Source organism: Heterodontus francisci, chromosome 24 (assembly GCF_036365525.1).
Source record: "Heterodontus francisci isolate sHetFra1 chromosome 24, sHetFra1.hap1, whole genome shotgun sequence".
Taxonomy (NCBI): Eukaryota; Metazoa; Chordata; class Chondrichthyes; order Heterodontiformes; family Heterodontidae; genus Heterodontus; species Heterodontus francisci.
The window spans coordinates 78,905,423-78,920,052 of record NC_090394.1 but is presented as its reverse complement, the minus strand read 5'-3'; the positions used below and the strand labels follow the sequence as shown (position 1 = coordinate 78,920,052).

At 47.3% G+C, this 14,630-nt stretch overlaps 1 protein-coding gene across 4 annotated transcripts in view; it reads left to right on the top strand.

The window, feature by feature from the left end:
• Positions 1-14,630, top strand: part of ccnf (cyclin F) — a 134,328-nt gene that overhangs the window by 77,855 nt on the left and 41,843 nt on the right. The window contains exons 1-4 of one of the 4 annotated variants that reach the window (XM_068056739.1): positions 3,620-4,141; positions 11,162-11,269; positions 12,091-12,245; positions 12,900-13,006. In XM_068056739.1, the coding sequence (XP_067912840.1) occupies positions 4,129-4,141; positions 11,162-11,269; positions 12,091-12,245; positions 12,900-13,006 (383 nt within the window). In that variant the 5' untranslated portion in view covers positions 3,620-4,128. Of the gene's footprint in view, positions 1-3,619; positions 4,142-5,351; positions 5,368-11,161; positions 11,270-12,090; positions 12,246-12,899; positions 13,007-14,630 lie in introns of those variants that run through there. The other 3 variants (XM_068056741.1, XM_068056740.1, XM_068056742.1) reach the window with 3 other exon arrangements.

The following is a 14,630-nucleotide window of genomic DNA, read 5'->3' as shown; positions in this document are numbered from 1 at the left end:
TCCACCACGCAGGCATTGAAGAGACGTTCCCAAAAAGTGGAAACATACTCCCACATAGAGGTGTCCTCCTGGTGTTCCAGGAATTTCTCTTTCAGGATCTTCGGGAGGCCCCGCACCTCATGCCCGTAAATTAATTCAAAGGGACTGAAGCCCTTGGACTCATTTGGGAAGTCCCTGGTGGATAACAGCAGGAACCCTAAACCCTTGTCCGGCATGCGGATACTTAGAACAGTAGATCCTAACCATGGATTTCAGCGTCTGGTGATACCTCTCTAGCACTCCCTGGGACTGAGGGTGATACCCCGAGGACTTCAGCTGGGTCATTCCTAAGCCGTGTCCAACCTCATGAAACACTTGGGACATGAAGTTGGATCCCTGGGTCTGATTGGATCTCCCTCGGGAGACCGTACCGGGTAAAGAACTGGGTTAGTCCTTCGATCACGGCCTTGGCTGTGATTTTCCTGAGGGACATGGCTTTGGGGAATCAGGTGGCTAAGTCTATTATGGTAAGGAGGTATTGACAGCCAGTCTTGGTTTGGGTAGTGGCCCCACTCAGTCTATCAATATTCAGTGAAAGGGTTCGCCGAATGCTGGAATAGGTTAGGGGGTGGGGGGGTGCAGTTTAATTGTGACCTGGGGTTTGCCTGCAAGCTGGCAAGCTTTGCAGGTTTTGCAATGTTCAGACTGGAGGCGAAGCCAGAAAAAGTGCTTGTTTATTCGGGCTAATGTTTTCCGAGTACCCACATGTCCAGCCATCAGGATAGCATGGGCTATCCTTCAAATCTCTTGCTGGTATTTTGGGGGCACTACAATCTGGAGGAGCACTGTCCACTCCTCCTCCACAGGGTTCCCCAGGAGGTCTCCACATCCGCATTACTACCCCATCTCATGCGTAGTAACACTCAGGGATCAGGGTGGCCTCTGCCTCAGAATAAGCAGTCTGTGCTGTGTGCTTTATTTCAGGATCTGCCTGCTGGGTGTTAATTGGCGAGGCTCGGCTGAGCACCTCCTCCCCTTCAGATAGGTGCTTGAAGAAAATTTCAACTAACCAGGCCTCCGGCTCATCCAGCTGGGGCACTGGTTCCCTTTCAACTAATCTGGCTTGGGACCGAGTCACTACACAATCGGGGAAGATCCCTTGTATTTCCTCCTGTAGTTGTTCGGTTTCCCTGGGCTGGTCTATGATTATAGGGGTTGCTATTATCTTGCTGCCAGCCAAGTCATTTCCCAGTAGGAAATCTGTCCCTGCTACTGGTAACTCTGGGACAATTCCTATGGTTACAGGGCCCAAGAATAGGTCACACTGTAGGTGGATCCGCTGGAGAGGGACAGACAGGTAACCTCCTCCCACTCTGCTGATCAGGGCCTTAGCTTTCATGGAGGTTTCAGGGGGAAGGCTTAGGCTGTTTTCTAACTTTAAGGACTGAGTAGTCACTGTATCCCTGAGCAGTACAATGGACTTGCTCACCTCCTGGGACGGATAGGGGGACACGGTTCCTGTGAGGACAAATCTCCGGTAACGCTTGGGGATTTTGTCTGGTCCACCAACGCAAAGGGTAACACCGTCAGAGGGCCTAGGCTCTACAGTGAGGGCATCTGCCGCTCCTGCTACGCTCTCTACTGGGATACCCTCCTTGGGACCACCCTTGCGGAGACCTATGAGACCCACCGGCTTTCCGTTTAGCCTCCAGCATTCGAGTCGGGAGTGACCCACTTTGTTGCAGTGGGAGCACACTAGTCTCCAGGGTTTCTCTTTGTGGGCTTGGGGGTGGTCTCTTCACACTGTCATTTGTACTCCCCTTTTCGGTTGTGGCTCCCTTTCTATCCCACTGTCCCTTCTTATCCTGGCACTGATTTTGGACGTGGCTTTGAAAGGATCTGCCTGAGTTGCCAGGCCTATGCGAGAGGTCACAGTTATTGGCAGCAACTGCAGCCTCTCCAGATGTGTGGACTCTCTGCTCCTCTAATTGCTGTCCCACCTCCTGTTGGTGAAGTGATCTCTCTCCTCCATTTTAACACGTTGAACACAGATGTAAAATAATGTAACATGCTCTGTACAATGGCAGTTGACAATAATACCCAAGTGCACAAAAATACAATTTACAGTTGGTTCTCATCCATTTGTGACAGTGGTCATTTTGGACCATTGTTCACTTTTTGAAATAAAGGTTCATTTTCCAAAGACAAAGTCCATTTTTCATAACTCTCCAGAGTTAGTTGATGATTGTTGTATTATTGCACTTCAGGTATGTGTGACACCCTGCACAAACTGATACCACATTTTCCTGCATTACTCAAGTGCAAGTTCTTTTCTATATGTCTTCAACAACAACTTGGATTTATATAGCACCTTTAACATAGTAAACGTACAAAGGCGCTTCACAGGAGCATTATAAGACAAAATTTGACCCTGAGCCACATAAGGGTAGATGACTAAAAGCTTGGTCAAGGAATTTATTTTTTAATCTTTCAAGGGAGGTGGGCATTGACAATTGATGATAGTTTCATGGCACCATTATTGAGACGAGTTTTCATTACCAGATATTTTATTAACTAATTGAATTTAAATTCCACCAGCTGCCTTGGTGGGATTTGGACCCGTGTCCCTAGGGCACTAGCTTGGGTCTCTGGATTACTAGTTGAGTGACATTAGCACTACACCACCATCCCCCCAAGTCTTAAAGGAGACTGAGGTAGAGAAGTAAATAGATTTAAGAGAGGAAATTCTGCAGCTTGGGGCCTAGATAGCTGAAGGCACGGCCACCAATGGTGGTTATAAAAATTGGCCAGAAATGGAGCAGTGCAGAGATCTTGGAAGGTTGTGGGATTTGAAGAGAATACAGAAATAAGGAAGGCGAGGCTGTGGAAGGATTTGAACATAAGGAAAAGAATGTTAAAATCAAGGCATGGCTGGACCTGGAGCCTATGTAGGTCGTTGTGCATAGGGGTGATGGGTGAATAGGATTTGGTGCGAGTAAGGACACAATCGGCAACCATTTGGTCAACTTGGGACTTTGGTATTGGCTCTGCGCGTCCTCCTCCCGGCCTCTGGGGGCGCTGCGCGTCCTCCTCCCGGCCTCTGGGGGCGCTGCGCGTCCTCCTCCCGGCCTCAGGCGGCGCTGCGCGTCCTCCTCCCGGCCTCCGGGGGCGCTGCGCGTCCTCCTCCCGGCCTCCGGGGGCGCTGCGCGTCCTCCTCCCGCCCTCCGGGGGCGCTGCGCGTCCTCCTCCCGCCCTCCGGGGGCGCTGCGCGTCCTCCTCCCGGCCTCCGGGGGCGCTGCGCGTCCTCCTCCCGCCCTCCGGGGGCGCTGCGCGTCCACCTTCACGGTCTCCGGGAGCGCTGCGTGTCCTCCTCCCGCCCTCCGGGGGCGCTGCGCGTCCACCTCCCGGTCTCCGGGAGCGCTGCGTGTCCTCCTCCCGGCCTCCGGGGGCGCTGCGCATGCTGCCCGATTGGAAAGTGCTTCCCGTTGAAATGTGGAACCCACCAATTGTGATGAGGAATTTGTGCGTCGAGGCTGTTGATTGGCTAATAGGCGAACCAATGCGGAGTCGGGAGCTGCGGTTATCCAATCAGGGCTGGCAATTTTGAAAAGGTTCACGTGAAGCTGGTTTCAAACGGTCAAGCGCGCGGACGAGTTTTCAGCGGTGCTGCGGCCAACGCTCGAGCGGCAGAGAGAGAAACCCGGGCCCCGCTCACCTCCTAGCGGCAGAGAGAGAAACCCGGGCCCCGCTCCCCCTCCTAGCGGCAGAACCCCGGGCCCCGCTCCCCCTCCTAGCGGCAGAACCCCGGGCCCCGCTCCCCCTCCTAGCGGCAGAACCCCGGGCCCCGCTCCCCCTCCTAGCGGCAGAACCCCGGGCCCCGCTCCCCCTCCTAGCGGCAGAACCCCGGGCCCCGCTCCCCCTCCTAGCGGCAGAACCCCGGGCCCCGCTCCCCCTCCTAGCGGCAGAACCCCGGGCCCCGCTCACCTCCTAGCGGCAGAACCCCGGGCCCCGCTCCCCCTCCTAGCGGCAGAACCCCGGGCCCCGCTCACCTCCTAGCGGCAGATCAAAACCCAGGCCCGCTCCCTCTCAGTTGCTGATCCTTGGCCCTTTTTTCCATTTGAAAAGAGGGGAAACGACGATCGGTTCAAGATGCGATCGGGCGGTGAGTGCTTCATCTGTTGGCCCCAGCTCTCTGTGGATTGGGCGGTTTATAAAGGGTAGAGGGTGTGGGGTCCCAGTGCCACTGCCGGGGTGGGGTGGGGGTGGCAGGCTGCGGGGTGTTCCTCCCTCTGTCTCACCGCTGGGGGAGGTGGTTCCCTGTGCAGTCCCCGAGGAGGACTGGAAGTTTCCTAGATCTGCGTGAGGCCAAATCTCCTTCATTCTGATTGACAGGTCTCAGCTATGTTTGTGTATTACACCAGACAGCAATCACCTGTCAGAGTTCTGCAGTTATTGTGTCTGAAATTTGGCAACTTGATCTGCCTGTTTTGGGAGCATGAGGTATTTGTGGCTTTTTGGCATCCCAGAGGAACTTGGAGATAGATACGATTTAAGGTAGTTTTGGAAAAGGACAAAGAGGAAATAAAAGTACCGAATTGGGGAGGAAGGTCGATTTCAGTGTGATAAAACAGGATCTGAGCAAAGTGGACTGGGAGCAGCCACTTGTAGGAAAGTCTACATCAGACCAGTGGGAGACATTCAAAAAGGAAATAGAATTCCGGGCCAACATGTTCCCATAAAGGTGAAGGGTAGGACCAACAAGTCCAGGGAACTCTGGCTATCACGGGCTATGGAGGATTGGATAAGGGGGAAAAAAGGAGGAGGCTTTTGACAGATTCAGAATGCTGAAAATAGCGGGGGCCCTAGAGGAGTATAGAAAGTGTAGGGGAGTACTTAAAGAAGTAATTAGAGTGAAGAGGGGACATGAAAAAACACTGGCGGGCAAGATAAAGGAAAATATCAAGGTGTTTTAAAAGTATATTAAGGGCAAGAGGATAACCAGGGAAAAGGTAGAACCCAATAGGGACCAAAGTGGCAATCTGCGTGGAGCCCGAGGACATAGGTGAGTTTTAAATGATTACTTTTCATCTGTGTTCACTATGGAGAAGGACGATGTAGGTGGAGAGATCAGGGAGGGGGATTGTGATATATTTGAACATATTAGCATTGAAAGGGAGGAAGTATTAGCTGTTTTAGCAGGCTTAAAAGTGGATAGATCTCCAGGCCCAGATGAGATGTATCCCAGGCTGTTACGTGAGGCAAGGGAGGATATTGCCGGGGGTCTGACACAAATTTTCAAATCTTCTCTGGCTACAGGAGAGGTACCAGAGGACTGAAGGACAGCGAATGTGGTACCATTATTCAAGAAGGGTAACAGGGATAAACCAGGTAATTACAAGCCAGTGAGTTTAACGTCAGTGGTATGGAAACTATTGGAAAAAATTGAGGGAGAGGATTAATCTCCACTTGGAGAGGCAGGGATTAATCAGGGATAGTCAGCATGTCTTTGTCAGGGGGAGATTGTGTCTAACAAACTTGATTGAATTTTTTGTGGAGGTGACTAGATATGTAGATGAGGGTAAAGCAGTTGATGTCGTCTACATGGACGTCAGTAAGGCTTTTAATAAAGTCCTGCTTTGGAGATTGGTTAAGAAGGTAAGAGCCCATGGGATCCTGGGCAATTTGGCAAATTGGATCCAAAATTGGCTTAGTGGCAGGAGGCAGAGGGTGATGGTCGAGGGTTGTTTTGGCGAGTGGAAGCCTGTGACCAGTGGTGTACCACAGGGATCGGTGCTGGGACCCTTGCTGTTTGTAGTGTATATTAATGATTTAGACATGAATATAGGAGGTATGTTCACAGATGACATAAAAATTGGTGTTGTAAATAGGAGGAAAGCCTTAGATTACAGGGCGATATAGATGGGCGGAGCAGTGGAACATGGAATTTAATCCTGAGAAGTGTGAGGTGATGCATTTTGGGAGGACTAACAAGGCAAGGGAATATACAGTGGATGGTAGGACCCTAGGAAGTACAGAGGGACCTTGATGTACTTGTCCATAGATCACTGAAGGCAGCAGCACAGGTAGATAAGGTGGTTAGGAAGGCATATGGGATACTTGCCTTTTATCAGTCGAGGCATAGAATGTAAGAACAGGGAGGTTATAATCGAGCTGTATAAAAAGCTAGTTAGGCCACAGCTGGAATACTGTGCTCAGAACTGTACACCACTCTATAGGAAGGGTATGATTGCACTGGAGAGGGTGCAGAGGAGATTCACCAGGATGTTGCCTGGGCTGGAGCATTTCAGCTATGAAGAGAGACTGGATAGGCTAGGGTTGTTTTCCTTAGAGCAGCGAAGGCTGAGGTGGGGCATGATTGAGGTATACAAAATTATGAGGGGCATTGATAGGTTATATAGGAAGAAACTTTTTTCCCTTAGTGGAGGGGTCAGTAACCAGGGGGCATTAATTTAGGATAAGGGGTAGGAGGTTTAGAGGGGATTTGAGGAAAAATATTTTCACTCAGAGGGTGGTTGGAATCTGGAACACTGCCTGAAGTGGTGGTAGAGGCAGGAACCCTCACAACATTTAAGAAGTATTTAGATGAGCACTTAAAACACCACAGCATACAAGTCTACGGGCCAAGTGCTGGAAAATGGGATTAGAATAGATAGGTGCTTGATGGCCGGCACAGACACAATGGGCTGAAGGGCCTGTTTCTGTGCTGCAGAACTCTATGCTGAGGGTGAGGGTGGTACCTTGCCGGGCTGCATCGGAAAAAGTTAGAGGCGGTGGAGGAAGAATGTTCAATACCCAAGGATGATACGGGCAGAATATCCCATCTGGTTACTGCTGGAGTATATACTAGTGGGATTTGGGGTGTTGGAAAACAGTTTTTTTTTTGTACAGAGTGGTGAGTTTTGATGTAATATTTCTTGGGTAACCACAGCCTGCCTGCCTTCCATGCAAAAGGACAGGATTCCTGTATTCCACAATTTTCTGCTTTGCTTGGAATCTTGAGCAATCTTTGATCGGTGCAGGCTTGGAGGGCCGAATGGCCTGTTCCTATGCTGTACTGTTTTTTTGTTCAATGAATTGAGGATCTGTTTAGTTCAATGTAGTAAAGTGTAGATTTGGTGGTCCTGCTTGTGCACAGCTGCAAAGAGAGAGAATGTACAGGGCTGTGGGAAAGAAATTTGGGTAGCTCTACCAAAGAGCCCAGAACAGGCATGATGGTCCAAATGACCACCTCCTGCATCATTGTATGATTCTAAATTCAAGTATACTAAGTTGTCCAAACTCTCTGATGCTTTGGGAAGTAATAGCACTGTGGGTGTACTTACACCACGAGGACTGCAGTGGTTCAAGAAGACATCTCGCCACCACCTACTCGAGCTCAATTAAGTTTGGGTAATAAATGCTGGCCTTCCCAACGACACCTGCATCCCATGAACAATTTTTTTAAAAAGTGATGAACGATGGGGTGGGTCAGTTAATTATTTGTTGCAGTGTGTAGTCAGCATACAGGGACAGTTTGTACTCATTCCTTCCTGCCTGTCCTCTGGATGCCTGGGTTCATCCCGATGTGCAGTGACCAAGCCAAACTCGACGGTGGTTGGGGGAGGGGGGATGTCTTTGGTCTCTGTGTAGCCAGAATGTAGGTGAACTGAGACCATTGGTGCACCCTATGGATGTGGGGTACAAATGGAGGATTGTAATACACCATTTGAATGTGTCGTTCAACACTCGTTCTCTCAAGTGTTGCAAAGAGAAATCTTCACTCCATTCAGTGAGTTGCTTTTTGTCTGTGGACAGTACTGGCTAGGAGTGCCAGAGCTTAGTACAGCAAAGGCTATGGGCCCCGACAACATCCCAATTGTAGTACTGAAGACGTGCTCCAGAACTAGCCGTGCCCCTAGCCAAGCTGTTCCAGTGCAGCTGCAACACTGGCATCTACCTGACAATGTGGAAAATTGCTCAGGTATATCCTGTACTCTCAAAGGACAAATCCAATCCAGTGAATTACCGCACCATCAGTCTACTCTTGATCATCAGCAAAGTGATAGAATGTGTTGTCAACAGTGCTACCAAGCAGCACTTAAACAGCAATAACCTGCTTATTGATGCTCTGTTTAAGTTCCTCCAGGGCCACTTGGCTTCAAACCTCATTGCACCGCTGGTCCAAAAGTGGACAAAAGAGCCAAATTCAAGAGGTGAGATGAGTGACTGCCCTTGATATCAAGGCAGCATTTGACTGAGTGTGGCATCAAGGAGCTCGAGTAAAATTGAAGTTAAGCAGAATCGGTAGGAAAAACTTTCCACTGGTTGGAGTCATACCTAGCACAAAGGAAGATGGGTCCGAACATCTCAGTCCCAGGACATCAGTGCAGGAGTTCCTCAGAGTAGTGTCCTGGGCCCAACAATCTTCGGCTGCTTCATCAATGACCTTCCCTCCATCTTAAGAAGTGGGGATGTTTGTTGATTCCTCAGTGTTCAGTGCCATTTGCAACGCCTCATACTGAAGCAGTCTGTACTCACTTGCAGCAGGTCCTGGACAACATTCAGCCACACAAGTGCCAGGCAATGACCATCTCCAACAAGAGAGAATCTAACCGTTCTTGAATCCACCACCGTCACCAACATCCTGGGGGTTACCGTTGATCAGAAACTTAACTGGAACTGCCATATAAATACTGTGACTACAAGAACACATCAGAGGCTGGGAATTCTGCAGCGAGTAATTTGCCTTAACTCCCCAAAGCCTATCCACCATCTACAAAGCACAAGTCAGTAGTATGATGGAATACTGTCCACTTGCCTGGACGAGTGCGGCTCCAACAACACTCAAGAAGCTCAACACTGTCCAGGACAAAGCCTCCTGCTTGATCTGCACCCCAACCATCATTCACTCCCTCCACCACTGGTGCACAGTGGCAGCAGTGTGTACTACATACAAGATGCATTGCAGCAACTCCTTCGACAGCACCTTCCAAATCCTTGATATTTAGGAGGACAAGGACAGGTCAGCAGATGCATGGGAACACCACCACCTGCAAGTTCCCCTCCATGTCACACACCATCCATTGCTGTTCCTTCATTGTCGCTGAGTCAAAATCATGGAACCCCCTTATTGATAGTACTGTGGCTGTACCTTCACCACACAGACTGCAGTGGTTCAGGAAGGTGCCTCACCACCACCTTCTTGAGCAATTAGGGATGGGCACAAAATACTGGCCTTGCCAGCAACGCTCATTCCATGAAAAGGAAAAAACAAAGCTGCCTAGTTCTCTCTTGGTGTAAAAACAGAGAATGCTGGAAATACTCAGCAGGTCTGGCAGCATCTGTGGAAAGAGAAACCAAGTTAACATTTCAGGTCTGTGACCTTACATCTCACTTGACAGTCTGTTTGGACCACTCGAAGGATGACTGCATCTAATCTGGAGGCTAAGATCCTGCCTAATATCTTGTGCTTAGGGTATAGGTCTGATGTTCAACATTGGATGGGAGTCCTTACATTTTTGTGTGTTAATATGGTCTTCAGACTGAGCGAAAAAGCATACAATATGCTGTTAGTTCCTATCTTACAACAAGGGTAAAAAGCAAGTCATCAAACAATTCTGAGGAGGAAAATTTTCCCCAAGAAATTGCTGGGGCCTTGACAGAAATCTTTGTATCCTCGTTGGCTACAGGTGAGGTCCCAGAGGACTGGAGAATAGCCAATGTTCCTTTATTTAAGAAGGGTAGCAAGGATAATACAGGAAATTATAGGCCGGTGAGCCTTACATCAGTGGTAGGGAAATTATTAGAGAGGATTCTTCGGGACAGGATTTACTCCCATTTGGAAACAAATGAACTTCTTAGCGAGAGGCAGCATGGTTTTGTGAAGGGGAGGCCGTGTCTCACTAATTTGATTGAGTTTTTTGAGTAAGTGACTAAGATGATTGATGAAGGAAGGGCAGTGGATGTTGTCTATATGGACTTCAGTAAAGCCTTTGACAAGGCCCCTCATGGCAGAATGGTACAAAAGGTGAAGTCACACGGGATCAGAGGTGAGTTGGCAAGATGGATACAGAACTGGCTCTGTCATAGAAGACAGAGGGTAGCAGTGGGAGGGTGCTTTTCTGAATGGAGGGCTGTGACTAGTGGTCTGCAAGGATCAGTGCTGGGACCTATGCTGTTTGTAGTATATATAAATGATTTGGAGGAAAATGTAGCTGGTCTGATTAGTAAGTTTGCGGACGACACAAAGGTTGGTGGAGTTGCGGATAATGATGAGGATTGTCAGAGGATACATCAGGATATAGATCGATTGGAGACTTGGGCGGAGAAATGGCAGATGGAGTTTAATCCGGACAAATGTGAGGTAATGCATTTTGGAAGGTCTAATACAGATGGGAAGTATACAGTAAATGGCAGAACCCTTAGGAGTGTTGACAGGCAGAGAGATCTGGGCGTACAGGTCCACAGGTCACTGAAAATGTCAACGCAGGTAGATAAGGTAGTCAAGAAAGCATACGGCATGCTTGCCTTCATCGGTCGGGGCATAGAGTATAAAAATTGGCAAGTCATGTTGCAGCTGTACAGAACTTTAGTTAGGCCACACTTAGAATATTGCGTGCAATTCTGGTCGCCACACTACCAGAAGGACATGGAGGCTTTGGAGAGGGTACAGAAGAGGTTTACCAGGATGTTGCCTGGTCTGGAGGGCATTAGCTATGAGGAGAGGTTGGAAAAACTCGGATTGTTTTCACTGGAACGACGGAGGTGGAGGGGCGACATGATAGAGGTTTACAAAGTTATGAGCGGCATGGACAGAGTGGATAGTCAGAAGCTTTTTCCCAGGGTGGAAGAGTCAGTTACTCGGGGACATAGGTTTAAGGTGCGAGGGGCAAAGTTTAGAGGGGATGTGCGAGGCAAGCTCTTTACACAGAGGGTGGTGAGTGCCTGGAACGTGTTGCCGGGGGAGGTGATGTTTAAGAGGCATCTTGACAAATACATGAATAGGATGGGAATAGAGGGATACGGTCCCTGGAAGTGCAAAAGGTTTTAGTTTAGACAGGCATCAAGATTGGCGCAGGCTTGGAGGCCGAATGGCCTGTTCCTGTGCTGTATTGTTCTTTGGTAGGCATCACAAATGTGTATCGACGGCTTTCACTAGGATCTTCCTACAACTGTTTTCCAGGTGATGAAGATCAGTTTGGGTTGACTTTCCAAGAGATGCATCTACAGAGGCTGCAAATAGGTCTTGCAGCAGGATTGCAGCAACAGTGTTTCAGTTCCTACACATTCGGTATGCAGGGTTTTTTCAAATACAGGAGGAGATAGGAACCTGACTCACTTTTTCAAGACAGAGGGATGAGCTGCTGTTCTTCTGGCAGGCAAGAAGCAACTGTCTGTTGTAACAGTTCAAACTGAAACTTAAACCTTCCAGAAGTCAAGTCTCCTGACATCTATAAATCTTGGACTGTCACTTCTTTGTAAACATCTCCCCAAGTCTTTTTGATGCATTTTGGGAGGACTAACAGGCAAGCGAATATACAGTGGGTGGTTGGACCATAGGAAGAACAGAGGGTGGTTGGAATCTGGAATGCACTGCCTGAAGGGGTGGTAGAGGCAGGAACCCTCAACATTTTAGTATATAGATGAGCACTTGAAACACCAAAGCATACAAGGCCTGGTGCTGGAAAATGGGATTAGAATAGATAGGTGCTTGATGGACACGAAGGGTCTGTTTCTGTGCTGTATGACTCTAAGTCAAAAACAACCCCTGCTGCGCGATTATCCACAGATAGGTGCCTTCTAGTAAGACTTGATTACTAGCTAAATACAGAAACCTTCTGGTGATTTTCTTTTTAAAAAAAAAAAATTTCAGCTATCTCTTCAAAATTCTGGATGTATCAGTGTCCATAATTCAAATATAAATCCTTAACACATTTTACCAAAGAAATAAAAGCAATCTATTAACACAGGATAACTAAACATTTTTGAATTTTTTAATCTTGCAATTGTTGTTTGATGTATGTTACTTTTTTACTCCAGTTGGTGAGTAACAATGGCTTGAGTAGAATCTAAATCAAACTATTTACTATTCTAAAACATTTTTGCTTTCAGTGTTTCACTGTAAATGTGAAAAATGTTTCTCACTACTCACGAAACAGAAAATTAAAAAACGTTCACCTGTCTTGACGCTGCTCAGTCTTCCCGACGATGTTCTGCTTTATGTATTGGAATGCCTTACTGCTCAGGATATTCTGCACTTCAGAGCGGTGAGTTAATTATCTATATGTGGTGTGACACGATAGTCTATCAGTAAAGCAATAATTTCACCATCGATAAGGTTATAATTGTCAACTTATTACAGGGGAAAACAAACAGTTTATTCTGTATGCAAAACTACGCAACAGTTGCAGTGCATTTTTCTCTGCAAGGTTGTTCCATATCCAGAGGGTTCAACATTCGAGTCTGCCTGCATTTATCAATTAGTGATTCTTCTTGACACTTGTTTGCAACCTGCTCCACGCAGCAGATACACTTTCATACCATTTTAAATCAGCAGCAAACACCAATGGTGTGAATGCTTCCTTTACATGGCCAAACATGTGATTTGTTCAGTGGTTGACAAATTTGTCTCCATTCCTTGGTTAGCACTCTTTCTAGCAGTGGACAGCATGGCTTCTTGTGTTCAAATTTGATATTTGAAGTTGATGCAGATGTCGGTTGGCACATTGGGACTGCATGATCAGTGCCTTGGTGGCCTGCACTCAGAATGATTGCAGCTGCTATGTACCGGGAGAAGGAGCCCTTGTCTGAAATAAAGTGAGCTGGAGTGCATGTCTGTGCTCTAGGTGGGTTACAATTTTTTCCCAATTTAATATAGGTTAAGACGTTCACAGCCGAAATCTTGTATTCCTATCTTTCAGGTGCACTCTCACTTCCGATCCCTTGTAGATAATCACTCTAGTGTTTGGGTCCATGCAAACTTTCAGGACATCTGGCCATCTCCAGTGAATCGGTGGCTGTTTAAAAGGTACAGTTGTTAGATGCACTGATGTTTCTACTTGTCTAATTTTCAGAAGCCCAGCTAGCCTTCGTTTGCTTGCTTGTTAGTTGTGACCTGTTGGGATCTAGGTACCACCGATGTAATTATTCAATTCCACCTCTTTGTTTAATTTTGAATGTGTTTGTTACATCATTTAGTGTAACTCTAGTGTGCTAAGTCGACAGAATTCCGTCAATGGCCCTTTCCCTTGCCGCCATTTGGATCTGGTGCTGGTTGATAAAAGAACACCAGAATTAGGAGCAGGAGTAGGCCATTCAACCCCTCAAGGTTGCTCTATGATTGAATAAGATCATGGCTGATTTGATTGCGGCCTCAACTCCATTTTCCTGCCTGCCCCGCAGCCCCTCCCCCACCACCACCCCGTCGATCAAAAATCTTATCTTAACTCAGCCTTGCATATATTCAATGACCCAGCCTCTAGTGTTCTCTGGGCAGAGAATTCCACAGAATAACGACCCTCTGAGAGGAAGAAAAATTATTCTCCTCTCAGTCTTAAATGGGAGACTCCAAATTTTTAAACCCTAGTTCTCGACTCCCCATAATAAGAAATGCCCTCGCAGCATCCACCCTGTCCAGTTCCGTCAGGGTCTTCTATGTTTCAATAAGATTACCTCTCAATCATCTAAGCTCCAATGGGTCTCGGCCCAATCTGCTAAACCTTTCCTCATAAGATAACCCTTCATTCCAAGAACATTCTCTGAACTGCTATCCTTTCTTAAGGAGACAACTGTACACAGTACTCCAGATGTGGTCTAACTAAAGCCCTGTACAGCTGTAGTAACACGTCCCTACTTTTATACTTAATTCTGCTTACAATAAATGCCAACATTCCATTTGCCTTCCTAATCACTTGCTGTACCTGCATACTAACCTTTTGTGATTCGTGTACAAGGACACCCAGATTCCTCTCTACTGTTCTGCAGGGTGTCTCTCCATTCAAATTATATACTGCCTTTTTATTCTTTCCAAAGTGGGCAAGTTCTCATTTTCCCACGTTATACTCCATCTGCCAATTTTTGCCCACTCACTTAACCTATCTAAATCCCTCTTTACCTCTTGACAGCTTGCTTTCCTACCTATCTGTGTCATCAGCAAATTTTGCTTACATACATTCAGTCCCTTCCTCCAAGTCATTGATATAGATTGTAAACAGTTGAGACCCCAGCACTGATCCCTGTGGCACTGCGCTAGTATTGGCTTGCCACCTGGAAAATAACCCATTTATCGCTGCTCTCTGCTTCCTGTTAGCTAACCAATTCTCTATCCATGCCTATATGTTACCCCCTAACCCATGAGCTCTTATTTTGTGTAGTAACCTTTTGAAGTGGCACCTTTATCAAATGCCGTTTGGAAATCCAAGCATCTACAGGTTCCGCTTTATCCACCTTACTTGTTACTTTCTCAAAGAATTCTAATAAATTAGTCAATGATTTCCCTTTCACAAAACCATGTTGGCTTTGCCTGATTGCATTATGATTTTCTACATGTCTAGCTATTACCTCCTTAACTATGGATTATAGCATTTTACCAATGATGGATGTTAGGCTAATTGGCTTATAGTTTCCTGCTTTCCATCTCCCTCCTTTTTTGA